Source organism: Blennius ocellaris (assembly GCF_963422515.1).
Source record: "Blennius ocellaris genome assembly, chromosome: 11".
Classification (NCBI taxonomy): domain Eukaryota; kingdom Metazoa; phylum Chordata; class Actinopteri; order Blenniiformes; family Blenniidae; genus Blennius; species Blennius ocellaris.
The window spans coordinates 27,162,449-27,175,380 of NC_137660.1; the positions used below are offsets into that span (position 1 = coordinate 27,162,449).

At 44.3% G+C, this 12,932-nt stretch overlaps 2 protein-coding genes across 2 annotated transcripts in view; both read left to right on the forward strand.

Annotated features, from left to right (window-relative positions):
* abcc8 (ATP-binding cassette, sub-family C (CFTR/MRP), member 8) overlaps nucleotides 1-9,607 on the forward strand; it is a 72,702-nt gene extending 63,095 nt beyond the window's left edge. The window contains exons 29-39 of the mRNA XM_080505469.1: nucleotides 1,411-1,503; nucleotides 2,478-2,580; nucleotides 2,884-2,997; nucleotides 4,050-4,170; nucleotides 5,426-5,556; nucleotides 5,633-5,711; nucleotides 5,807-5,915; nucleotides 6,660-6,763; nucleotides 8,034-8,167; nucleotides 8,923-8,985; nucleotides 9,298-9,607. Coding sequence (XP_080361595.1) covers nucleotides 1,411-1,503; nucleotides 2,478-2,580; nucleotides 2,884-2,997; nucleotides 4,050-4,170; nucleotides 5,426-5,556; nucleotides 5,633-5,711; nucleotides 5,807-5,915; nucleotides 6,660-6,763; nucleotides 8,034-8,167; nucleotides 8,923-8,985; nucleotides 9,298-9,435 — 1,189 coding nt within the window. The 3' untranslated portion in view covers nucleotides 9,436-9,607. The remainder of the gene's footprint in view (nucleotides 1-1,410; nucleotides 1,504-2,477; nucleotides 2,581-2,883; nucleotides 2,998-4,049; nucleotides 4,171-5,425; nucleotides 5,557-5,632; nucleotides 5,712-5,806; nucleotides 5,916-6,659; nucleotides 6,764-8,033; nucleotides 8,168-8,922; nucleotides 8,986-9,297) is intronic.
* Nucleotides 9,608-10,301: 694 nt separating this feature from the next.
* kcnj11 (potassium inwardly rectifying channel subfamily J member 11) lies at nucleotides 10,302-12,860 on the forward strand. Its single transcript, XM_080505011.1, has one exon. The coding sequence runs from the start codon at nucleotides 10,707-10,709 to the stop codon at nucleotides 11,877-11,879; it is 1,173 nt and encodes a 390-aa protein (XP_080361137.1). The 5' UTR covers nucleotides 10,302-10,706; the 3' UTR covers nucleotides 11,880-12,860.
* The last annotated feature ends 72 nt before the right edge of the window (nucleotides 12,861-12,932 follow it).

The following is a 12,932-nucleotide window of genomic DNA, read 5'->3' on the forward strand; positions in this document are numbered from 1 at the left end:
GTCATTTCACCAAAAACAAACGCATAGAAGAGTCTTTTTTAAAACAACGAGGGGAAATTTAGGATGAAAGGGTTTTTTTTGCCAATTTGTGGCCTCTGGGACCAAAAAAGCGTCAAATAGCGTCCGTATCAAAGCCAAAGTGTTTGAAAATGATCAGAAAGCTGCAGAACTCTTGTGTTCTCAGGTTCAATGTGTTTATTTAACCCAAAGAGAGGCACAGCTTCAGTTTTTAAAGTAACTTTGAAAAAGAAAAAAAAGCGAGATGTCAAGTCGTTTATAATAGATTAAATATAAAAACGGCTTCGAATGTAAAAAAAGAAAAAAAAATTTAATGTGCTTATATGTTCAGACTTTTTGTTATTTTAAGGTGTTCATGCTATCATTTTACTGGTTTAGATTTTAAAAAACTGATCCGGGAACTCAGGCACTATTTATACAATGTTTTTAACTGAAAATGCAAAACTTTTTCGTTTTTTGGCGTTTTAAGCGTCAGTTTACTCGACGGCGGCGAACGCAGGCTCTGAAAATCCAACCGTTTGTAAACAGCTTCCGCGGTGGAACTTTTTTCAAAATGGTTGAAGTGCGACTTTCTGGGAAAACGTACGCACGACGGTTGTAGTAACTACCGTTATATTCCGGACTATTGAATATAAGCCACACCCAAAAAAGAATTTTTTCAAATATAAAAATATATATGCGACACTTGACTATAAGCCGCAGGTTTTGACGTTGCAACAAAGTATTTTATCGGTTATTTGCTGATTGTGATTCTGGGGAGGAAGATTTCAGTAGGGCGGCTTTACGTGATGCGCCTGAATGCATCACGGCCGCTGGAGTTCCGGATAGAAGCACAAGACGAGGTCACGAAGAGCCGACAAAAAATCACTTTTAGGCCAAGTTTTGAAGAAGCAGAAGCTCAAAACAGAATGCATCAACATGCGGAAGTAGAATTTGGCGGCATGAAGCCCGTTAACCCGTAAAAATCCATAAATTAGCCGCGTCATCGTATTAGCCGCAGGGTTCAGAGCTTATAGTCTGGAAATCCCGGTAGTTCTACTGCACATGCTCAGTCGATGGACATTAACGACAATGTGTCACGACTCCCAGTCCAGATTCTCTTCGTAATAAGAATCCAACTTCATGGTCTGTTCATTCGAACGCCCTTTGTTAGTGTTTATGTTTCATTTATCCGATCTTAACACACGTTTATACTGTTTTACCATTGAGGCCAGCGAATAATATGGCGCCATTGTTTTTACAGGTTAGCATAGTACAGTTATATAAATAAAGTGGGATTACAGCTTGTCGCTCCGTTTACAAGCTCCCCTTTTCCAACGGGGTGAGACGTGGAATGAACTTTGCCTGTGTTGATGTTTCCCTCCCGGGGGGGGGCGGCGGCGGGGGGGTCAGGGACCTGCAGCAGTTGGAGGACAGCACCCAGCTCCCGCTACTCTCACACTTCTCCGAGACGGTGGAAGGCCTCACCACCATCAGGGCCCTCAGGTATTTACTGTCACGCGTCTTTCAGAGTTGCATTGTGGGAAATTGTTTGAGCGGTGTGGGCGGGGCCACAATGACTTACTATCGCTCATTCAGGCTCATTAGTTCAATTCATCCCCAAATAGCTTCTTAAATCTTATCTTAAATTCCTTCATTCATAAGTATTCTCTATTTTCTACACATTTCGACGTCTTCATCAGACGGCGCCCTCCGGTGGTCAAACCAGCTGATGTAAAGACGCGTCATTCAAAACCTTTCTGATGAAGATTGAATCAAAAGCTGATAAAAGTCTGGATGAAGCTTTAAAATGTTCCAGATCTAGTCACATATTTAAAAAAAACAAAAAACCTTTAAGACTAACATCATAGAAAAATATGTTACTTGAGAAAAAACACCAGGAATATTAGTAATATGATCAATTATAGTAATAATAGTAATACTATAATAATAGTATATAAATATTAATGGTAATATAAGTGTAATTGTTGGTGTTTCATAAACTGTGTATATACTTGTACAGCTATAATATATGATGTATATTCATAATATATTGTGTATACTTGTATAAATTAAATGTATTATTATGTTTTTCATTTTGTATGTGAAGCTCAGTTCATTCTTGCCACGTCTTTTGATTTGTTAACGAAATAAGTGTTTAACTTCAGCCTGAACCTTTTCGGTTTGTAAAAAGAAAAATGTGGAAGAAAAATTAATCTTGCTTATTTTATTTTGTTAAACAATGACCGAAAAAAAAACTTGTAGTGACGTGTAAACAAGAAATGTTGAAACAAGCCTGAACAGGAGAACAGAGAATACTTATTGATTGATAAAGCATTATCGCACCTGTCAAACATGTTCATTAAATTAAAAATAGAAGGAAAAAGAAAAAAAATTACCTGTAAAATAAATCTACAAAAAAACTGCAGCTTTGCCTTTTTATCACGTAAAACTTAAATACGGGACGTTGTTGCTTTCAGGTACGAGCCGCGGTTCCGCCAGAGGTTACTCCAGTTCACCGACGCCAACAACATCGCCTCGCTCTTCCTGACGGCCGCCAACCGCTGGCTGGAGGTCCGCATGGTAAACAACCGCCTGCTCATGTTCAGACTCAGATGTTTTTTTTTTTTTTTTACCAGGATTCTGATTGGCTGTCACAGCTTCATGCTTCTCGCTACACCGCCCCCTAGTGGTGTGGCATGCTCATAGCGGCTCTGAACCAGCTGTATACATGCATTTCCGTGCAAATTATGTATTTATTTTTACATGTAGAGGGTAGACATTTTTTTTAATCCATGTCAACGTGGCCTCAAACACTGAATCTTTCATTTGTGTTTTTTTTTTTTTTTTTTTTATTTACGACGTGGTCGTTCGGCGTCCCTGCAGGAGTACATCGGGGCCTGCGTGGTTCTGGTCGCCGCCGTCGCCTCCATCACAAACTCCCTCTACAACCAGCTCTCCACCGGTCTGGTGGGGCTCGGCCTCACATACGCACTCATGGTGGGAGTTATTTTTTTTTTTTTTTTTTTTTTTTTTTGGTGGGGATCTGTGAATTTGTGCATTAAATCGTAGACGCACGATCGCCCAGGATGAAAGGTGGAGAATACAGACACAAACATGTCACCCAAAGTAGAGTGTAAATATGAAAATAGAGAATATGGGCAAGAAAAACTGCAAGAACATTTTTAAAATAGATGTTAAAGAAACAGAAATGTGTAAAACATGATTAAATATACCCCTGAAAGCTCACAATATAAACAACATACCCTGAATAGAATAGAATAGAATAGAACATCTTTAATGTCATTCTAACAAGTACAATAACACATAAGTGTCATACAGTCTGAAGATCGCACTATAAAATCCACATTATTATTATTATTATTATTATTATTATTATTATTATTATTATATAATTCAATTTATATATTGAATTTAGGATTACTATTGCAGCAACACACCAGTAGGGTAAAACTTAAAAAAAAGTATTATTATTATTATTATATAATTTAATTTTATTATTATTATTATTATTATTATTAATAATAATAATAATAATAATAATAATAATAATAATAATAATAATAATAATAAATGTATTTGGAGGCTCCTTTCAGGCCCCCTTACAGAGTAAAAGTATTTATATTGCATAATTTGACAGTAAAGACTTTAATCTTGACCATAAAACTGTATTTTCAGTTTTACGTTTTCTTCAGGCTTTTAGTTTCACATTTAACAACGGAGATAAGATCCGTTGTTTTCAGGCTGTTTGAGTAATACAATTGTTTTATCACATTTTAGTTCACGGACCAATTTCATCAAATCAAATTTCATTAAAAAAAAATCTGCAGTGAGGTGAAAGTGAAATCTGTTTTTTTTTTTTATTTTATAAGTGCAGGTTTGAGAGTGACTGAATGTCTCAACATGCGATATACAGTACATCCCAGCTGCATGGAGTCAATCTGCATTTCTAAATCGGTTTTCCAAGGCCTTGTAGGTGTTTGGTGACCCCCCCCCCCCACCCCCCACCCCTCTTCCGCCACCCCTATCAGGTCTCCAACTACATGAACTGGATGGTGCGGAACCTGGCAGACATGGAGGTGCAGCTTGGCTCGGTCAAGAGGATTAACGGCCTGCTCAAAACCGAACCGGAGAATTACGAGGGGCTGCTCAGTGAGTCTTCCCCGTCGTCTTCTTTCAGCGGCGCAGCAGGTGCTCCCGGGGGGGGGGGAAGAAATCCGGGGGGGGGTGGGACACCTCGCATGTCTGTGAGTTCTGCCTGCGTCCGCGGCAAAGTTCAGGCTTAACTCACATTTATTTCACATGCATCAGTGTCAGCCGGGGGAAATGGAGCCTCGGCTCTTTATAGCCGTCACTTTAATGCTTAAGTCACCTTTTAATCTGGACATGCGTTTGTTTCTTTTTCAAGCTTCAAGCCAGTGGTTGGTTGTTTTTTTGTTTTTAATTTTCCATGTGAACACAGTGAATAAACTGAAAACCGCTGAGGTTTTAATATTCAGAATAATCAAAGATAAATATGGAATGGTGAAAAGATTTTTAAAAAATGTAATCGATTGTTGTTCTGAGGTAATGACATAATTATTTCGTAATTATGAGAAAAGTTATAGAATAAATTTGGCTCAGTTTTTCTGAATTTATGATATATTGGTATGATTTTCTGGAAAAAAAAAAGAAAAATCTGTTGTTTTTCTGAATAATGAGATAATTATTCATAATGATGACATAATTATCAAATTTTCTAATAATTATGAGATAATTATCTACTTTTTTTTTTTAGAAAAACCGTCTCATAAATTCAGAAAAACAGCCAAATATTTTTTAGAATTTCTTTTTTTATGACAAATTCAGAAAAACAAAGTTTTTTTTAAATTTATAATTAATATTTTCTCATAATTCTGACATAATTATCTAATTAATTCAAAAAACAAAGCCAATTTCCTATTTATGATTAATATTTTCTCATAATTATGACATAATTATCTAATTAAATAAAAAACAAAGCCAATTTCCTATTTATGATTAATATTTTCTCATAATTATGACATAATCATCTCATTAAATCAAAAACAAAGCCAATTTCCTATTTATGATTAATATTTTCTTATAATTATGACATGATCATCTCATTAATTCAAAAAACAAAGCCATTTTTTTAATGAATTTTTTTTCATAATTCTGAGATAATTATCTCATTAATTCAGAAAAACAAAGCCAATTTTTTTTGTATGAATTTTTTTTCATAATTCTGAGATAATTATCTCATTAATTCAGAAAAACAGAGTCGATCTTAATTTTTTCATATGAATACGCTTCCCTTAGATAAAACCCCAGTTTGTGTTAGTCGTGTTTTGTTTCCTTGAAGTGACGCGGCCGCCATGTTTGCGTCCTCCCCCCACCCCCCCCCCAGCCGTGTCCCAGGTCCCAGACGGCTGGCCCCGGCAGGGCGAGATCCAGATCCAGAACCTGAGCGTGCGCTACGACACCTCGCTGAAGCCCGTGCTGAAGAACGTCAACGCGCAAGTCAGTCCTGGCCAGAAGGTAACGGAGCACGAAAACACACAAAAGAAAAAAGAGAAAAGAAAAGAGGTGTGAGTTCAGTGGTGGTCGTCTTCAGGTGGGGATCTGCGGCCGGACCGGCAGCGGAAAGTCCTCCTTCTCCCTGGCCTTCTTCCGCATGGTGGACATGTTCGAGGGTAAAACTCCACGAATCCAATTTTCTGCAAATAACGACGATTGACATTAAAAATCAACTTTTAATGTTTGTTTTTTTTTTTCTTCCTCCCAACAGGGAGGATTGTAATCGATAACATCGACATCTCGAAGCTTCCGCTGCAGACACTCCGCTCTCGACTCTCCATCATCCTACAAGATCCTTTCCTGTTTAGCGGCACCATCCGGTACAATTACCCCCCCCCCCCTCACATTCCAACACCCCCCCTCCCCCATTTCGAGTAAGACGAGCAAACGACCGACAAGACGAGCCGCTTCCAGATAAGACGACATTCCTGTGAAAAGTCCCGTGAAGAGGTTTATTTTTAGACTCCAGCCCCTCTGAACAGAGGATTTTCATCAGGTTCTCCGGTTTAATGTCAAATGTTTGAACTTTTCGTTTGTATTTCCAGTGTTTTCAATCGACACTCCCGACCAAGACTTTCAAATTCTTCAAAAAAAAAAAAATCCTGATAAAGATTATATATATGATTATAAAGATTATTGAATTGCATTTGATTAGAAAAACTTGGAGGACAGAGGAAAAACTATTTGTTTATTGATTGATTGATTGGTTTGGAGGTATGTTACAAACTTTTTGCAAAAAACATTGATCCAAATTGCTTCACATCATCAGGGACGATTTGTCTTTCATCAAAAGGCTTTTCTATTAAATTATGAGAGCGACGGGGTCAAAGGTCAAGGTCTGTAGGTCGCAAAAAGATCAAAAGGTTTTGATCCGATAGAAGTCAGGACGTGTTTCGTTTTCAACCTCTGATAGGTCACATGACGCAGTGACATCATTACCCTGGTTAGTGGTGGGGGGGGAGGTCAAGAGAGGGAGGGGGTCAACAGTGATAACATGAAGCGACCGTGACAAGTGTGTGTGTGTGTGTGTGTGTGTGTGTGTGTGCGTGTGTGTGTGTGTGCAGGTTCAACCTGGACCCAGAGATGAAGGCGACGGATGAAATGTTGTGGGAGGCGCTGGAGATCGCTCAGCTGAAGCCGGTGGTCAAGTCGCTTCCCGGAGGCCTCGGTGAGACGCCCCCCCCCTCGCTCTAACCTCACTCGCTCACTCACTCACTCAGTGGCGAACTGAGCCCATGCTGATCGGAGGCCACGCCCACACGCCAAACTGAGCACCTGTCGGAACAGCCTGAAGACTATAGGAACAGCCTGATGACTGTAGGAACAGCGTGATTAATGTAGGAACAGCCTGATGACTGTAGGAACAGTCTGGTGACTGTAGGAACAGCGTGATTAATGTAGGAACAGCCTGGTGACTGTAGGAACAGTCTGGTGACTGTAGGAACAGCGTGATTAATGTAGGAACAGCCTGGTGACTGTAGGAACAGTCTGATTAATGTAGGAACAGCCTGGTGACTGTAGGAACAGTCGGATGACTGTAGGAACAGCCTGGTGACTGTAGGAACAGCCTGATAACTGTAGGAACAGCCTGATTAATGTAGGAACAGTCTGATTAATGTAGGAACAGCCTGGTGACTGTAGGAACAACCTGACTAATGTAGGAAAAGCCTGGTGACTGTAGGAACAGCCTGATTAATGTAGGAACAGTCTGATGACTGTAGGAACAGCGTGGTGACTGTAGGAACATCCAGATTTGACGCCTGCAGCTCTCGCTCACATGCTCCCATGAACGCCTGGCATGCTGCTGACGTGGGGGGGTGGGCGGGGGTGATGGGGGGTCGTCTTACTTTAGCTCCTGCTGCCCTGTAATGAGTCACTCAACCTCCAGGAAAGCGATGAAGCATCTGCTTCACTCTTCAGGATCAGCTGAGAGATTTCTGCTTCAGTTTCCAGCAAACAAGACGTGTATAACTGAATTGCATCACTCTGGGGGGGGGGGGGATAAATGAACGAAACGAAATTATTTCCAGCTAACGCAATTTTTACGAGCGACTGTCTCTGGATATTATGATTACATTTTTCTTTGTGGGAGGATTTCCCAGTGACTTAAGGTGTTGCTTAGTGCAATAATTAACAAATCCTATTATTTATTTATTGGATCTCACCTGCTGATACGTATTTTTAAAAAAAAAAGATAGAAAGGCTCCTATAAATAGACAAATATAAAGTTGCTGTGAAAGACTTCACAATGTGAAGCCGAGTGTTAATTGGTCATTAACATTTCCTTTAAAGTGAGACTTTCTGCAGTCGCTTCATTTTAAACTGCAGATTAAAAAAAAAAAACAACAGGTTTTTAACGGTTGTATGAAAACTGGCTTAAGATACCGTTAAAAAAAAAAAAAAAAAAGTCAGTTGGTTGACTAACGGTGTGTTTTCAGACGCGGTGGTGACGGAGGGAGGAGAAAACTTCAGCCAGGGTCAGAGGCAACTGTTCTGTCTGGCCAGAGCCTTCGTGAGGAAGAGCAGCATCCTCATCATGGACGAGGCCACGGCGTCCATCGACATGGCGACGGTCAGTGTGGAGGAGGAGGACGAGGTGGAGGAAGAGGAGGAGGAGGAGGAGGTGGAGGAAGAGGAGGAGGTGGAGATGGAGGAGGAGGAGGAGGTGGAGGAAGAGGAGGTGGAGGAGGAGGAGGGAGGTGGAGGAAGAGGAGGAGGTGGAGATGGAGGAGGAGGAGGAGGGAGGTGGAGGAAGAGGAGGAGGAGGAGGAGGAGGAGGAGGAGGTGGAGGAAGAGGAGGAGGAGGTGGAGATGGAGGACGAGGGAGGTGGAGGTGGAGGAGGAGGTGGAGGAGGAGGAGGAGGAGGAGGAGGAGGAGGAGGAGGAGGAGGAGGGAGGTGGAGGAGGAGGAGGAGGAGGAACTCAGTCTTTCTCCTCGTAGGAAATGAAATTGACATTTATAAACGACACAAAGCTGCACCGAAATGCATTTTTCTTTTTCTTTTGCATCTTGGTCTTGTGACTCTTGACCCCTTCTTGACGGGGGAGGAGAGGGGGCGGCGGGGGGGAGAAACAGAAAGGAGAAAAAGAGAAAGAGAGGAGGAGGAGGAGGACATTGAGCGCAGTAGAAGCCCGAGGCCGCCTCCGTCTCCGTCCTGAAAGACGAAGTCACCGAAAGAAGAAGCGCTGCCCTCCAGGAAACGCGGCTTTTAATAGTGTTTCTATAGGTTGCCATGACGACGTCTTTGCTCTTAGCCTCGACTGCAGATGTTTGTTTGACCAGGTCGCTCTTCCTCTTCCTCTTCCTCTTCCTCTTCCTCCCATCAGGAGAGCATCCTGCAGAAGGTGGTGATGACTGCGTTCGCCGACCGAACCGTCGTCATCATAGCGGTGAGTATCTCCTTTTCTATTCATCTGTGGCGAAAATCTGCTGACTGTGCAACAAAAAAAAAAAGGTGAAACTAAGAGGTTGAATCAGACCTGATGACCGACTCGTCCTTATTCCATTACATTTGAGTGAAAAAAGGCAGAGGAGCTTCAGTTGCATTGCAGTTTTCAGCAAAAACTAAAAAGCACCTTTTGCATCTTTGATTCAGACTCTGGAGACGAAAAAAATTAAAAAAAAAAGTTAAAAAGGAAGTTGTAGATCCAGAGCGACGGGCTCAAACCACATGTTCTGTCTCGACCCCCCCCCCCCCTCAGCACCGCGTCCACACCATCCTGAACGCCGACCTGGTGGTCGTGATGAAGCGGGGCATCATCCTGGAGTACGACACGCCGCAGGCCCTGCTGGACCAGGAGGACAGCGTCTTCGCCTCCTTCGTGCGCGCAGACAAGTAGCACAAGACCAGGAGGACGGGGAGGGGAGACATTCGAAGTGCAATTGTCCCACGAGACATACGTATATATATATATATATATATATATTCCTTTCTTTCTTTTCTTTTTTTAAAAATCATGTTGTAATATATTTGTACATAAAATAAAATGTGAAATCTTTGTTAATAAAAAAAACCCATAAATGATCATGAAAATGAGTCGTGGATTTCACTTTTATGCTGCTTTTTGCATTGTTGACGTGTCACGAAAGTGGAAAGCAGCTGGAGGGTCACACACACACACACACACACACACAGACAGACACACACACACGCACACACACGTTCCACCTGCTGAACGCTGAATATCTGACATGAGGAGGTTCAATGGCTGCAAGGAGGCCTTGGAAAACAAAGCCTCCGGGCGTGGAGAGAAGAAAGAAGAAAGAAGAAAGAAGAAGAAAGAGGGCGGCGGGTTGTTGTTGTTGTTTTTAACCCATAGTGTGAAAAACAAATCAGTTTTCTGTGGCTGAACGTGTATAAAACTGTTGAAATCATGTTGACAATCCTGAGCTGCACCCCTCCTCTCATTTATTCTAATTGAGAATCAAGAGAAAGGGTGGAAGGAGGGAAGGAGGGGAGGAGGGAAGGAAGGAAGGGGGGGGGAGGGGCTGCCTCTCCACCTCACACCGTCTCCCATCTCACGTTACCGAGCATTGCCGTGGCGGAGAGGTCATCTGAACCAGCCTCCTCATCCAAACCTGCCGAGAAGCTCGAGGACGATCCGTTTTCTTTTTTTTTTGCGTCAGCATTTCGACATCTCAATTTGTTTTTCTTTTACGCACGGGACGCCAGGACGGAGGGAGGGGAGGAGAGGAGAGAGGAGAGGAGAGTGGGGGGTGTGTGTGTGTGTGTGTGTGCGCGCAGAGGCACCGGCCGGGGCGGTTTGGTTCACAAAAGAAGCGGAGCAAACTGCGGGAGGAACGAGGAACTACGCGCGCTCGCCCGGCGCCGTGAGCGACGGCGGCAGCTGCGGAGCTGGAAACCAGAATCATCCCGTGGGACTGATCAGGAGGGGGGCGCGGGTTGCGCGCATACCTCCGCAAAAGCGGGGACTCTGAGTTCCTCGTGCGCCAGACAGCTGACCCCCGGAGCGAAGCGGACTTCCAGAAAAAAACAAAACAAAAAACAAAACAACAAGCCCGCATCAGGACAGGAGAAAGGTAAACAAGCCGCGAGGGGGGCATTGACCTGACGAGCCTGAAGGTCGCGCGCTCGTAGCATGGGAGCGCTATGTTGTCCAGAAAGGGACTCATTCCTGAGGATTACTTGCTGACGCGCCTGGCCGAGGACGTCCAGCAGCCCAAGTTCAAGGCGAAGGCCGGCAAGGCGCGCTTCGTGGCCAAGAACGGCACCTGCAATGTGGCGCACACCAACATCCGCGAGCAGGGCCGCTTCCTGCAGGACGTGTTCACCACGCTGGTGGACCTGAAGTGGCTGCACACCATCGTCATCTTCACCATGTCCTTCCTGTGCAGCTGGCTCCTGTTCGGGATGGTGTGGTGGCTCGTGGCCTTCGCGCACGGCGACCTGGACCAGCGGGGGGGCGACGGCGACTTCGTGCCGTGCGTCACGGACATCCGCTCCTTCTCCTCCGCGTTCCTCTTCTCCATCGAGGTCCAGGTCACCATCGGCTTCGGCGGCCGCATGATCACGGAGGAGTGCGTGTCCGCCATCGTCATCCTCATCGTGCAGAACATCGTGGGCCTCGTCATCAACGCCATCATGCTGGGCTGCATCTTCATGAAGACGGCGCAGGCGCACCGGCGCGCCGAGACGCTCATCTTCAGCAAGCACGCGGTGATCTCGGTGCGCGACAACAGGCTGTGCTTCATGGTGCGCATCGGCGACCTGCGCAAGAGCATGATCATCAGCGCCACCGTGCGCATGCAGGTGGTGCGGCGGAGCACCACGCAGGAGGGCGAGGTGGTGCCGCTGGACCAGGTGGACATCCACATCGACAACCCGGTGGGCACCAACGGCATCTTCCTCGTGTCGCCCCTCATCATCAGCCACGCGATCGACCGCGCCAGTCCGCTGTACGAGCTGTCGGCCTTCGGCCTGCAGCACGAGGACATCGAGGTGGTGGTGGTGCTGGAGGGCGTGGTGGAGACCACCGGCATCACCACGCAGGCGCGCACCTCCTACGTGTCGGAGGAGATCCTGTGGGGTCAGCGCTTCGTGCCCACCGTGTCGGAGGAGGACGGCCTGTACGCGGTGGACTACTCCAAGTTCGGCAACACGGTGAAGGTGCCGACGCCGTGCTGCAGCGCCAAGGCGCTGGACGAGGCCGGGGGGCTCGCGCGCCTCAAGCTGACCGAGGGCGTCACCCTGCGGCCGTCCGTGAGAAGGCGGCGCGGCTCCATGATGGCGCGGCGGTCCCGGGTGGAGAGCCTGAGCCCCTGAAGGACGTGACGACGCTTCCTCGGTGATCTCGTGACAGCAGACGTCCCGTCTGCGTGGAGACTCGCTTTTAAAACTCAGGGGCAGTGATGAAAGAGCACAAAGGATCAAAGCGGATGGAGGTGAAGTCAGGTGATGGAGGTGATGGAGGACTGCATGGAACGTCGGTTTATTCTATTTTTTTAATGAGTGACTTGCATGAAACTGACATTAAAAAAAAAGAAAAGGTGAATATTTATAATCTTTTGATTCTAAGTTTAAAATCGGGGAACTTTAAACCATTCGGTATATCACTGATGTTACAACACTTCTATTGGATCTTCCTTTTCACACTGGGGTTTTGAGGAACATGCATTTGTGGGATGAACAGCAGAGTGTGTGTGTGTGAAGGTTTGTCCTGTTATTTAATACAAGAGCAAAAGAAATAAATCCTCTTTGATGCAGATTGTTTGGAAGTTTCTTTAGTCCACATCTTGAGTTATAAAATAGTGGTATAACTTTTTTTTTTTTGGTGGAACAGAGTATACGTGATGAAAATTACATTATTAAAAAAAACAATTATGTGTAGTCAGTGGACAGTGTTTTCTAAAGTAGCTGTGTAAATAAATAACTGTCGCCTTGTGTTTATAGCAGCATAACGATCGATATGGTTTCATCTTGAATCACGTGACTTTTAACACGTGTCACGTGTTGACCGGGCATTTATTAAAAGCATCAATCGGAAGTGTGCCGGTTTGTTTTAACATCCAAACATTTGATCTGTTAATCGACGACTTCTTGAAGGAAAAACCCAACATTTTTCTTTTAATAAACTAATTTTCCTCTCATGGCGTCTCAAACAAACGAGCAGATGAATTAATAGTCTGACTGATCAAAGCAGAAAAGATGTTTTTTTTCTTCATATCTGTCATCTGTCAATCTTTTTTTTATTCATTATATCGTCTCAAAACACACTTCCAGGGACGCTTTACAATATTTCCAGCCGTCCGGAATGAAGACAATGTTTATGGATTCTGAGTGAATCTCACCAAAATAAGAGTCGTCCCGTCACGTCGG

Excerpts from the sequence above, each read along its gene's own strand:
- kcnj11 (XM_080505011.1), top strand. The coding sequence starts at position 10,707 with ATGTTGTCCAGAAAGGGACTCATTCCTGAGGATTACTTGCTGACGCGC.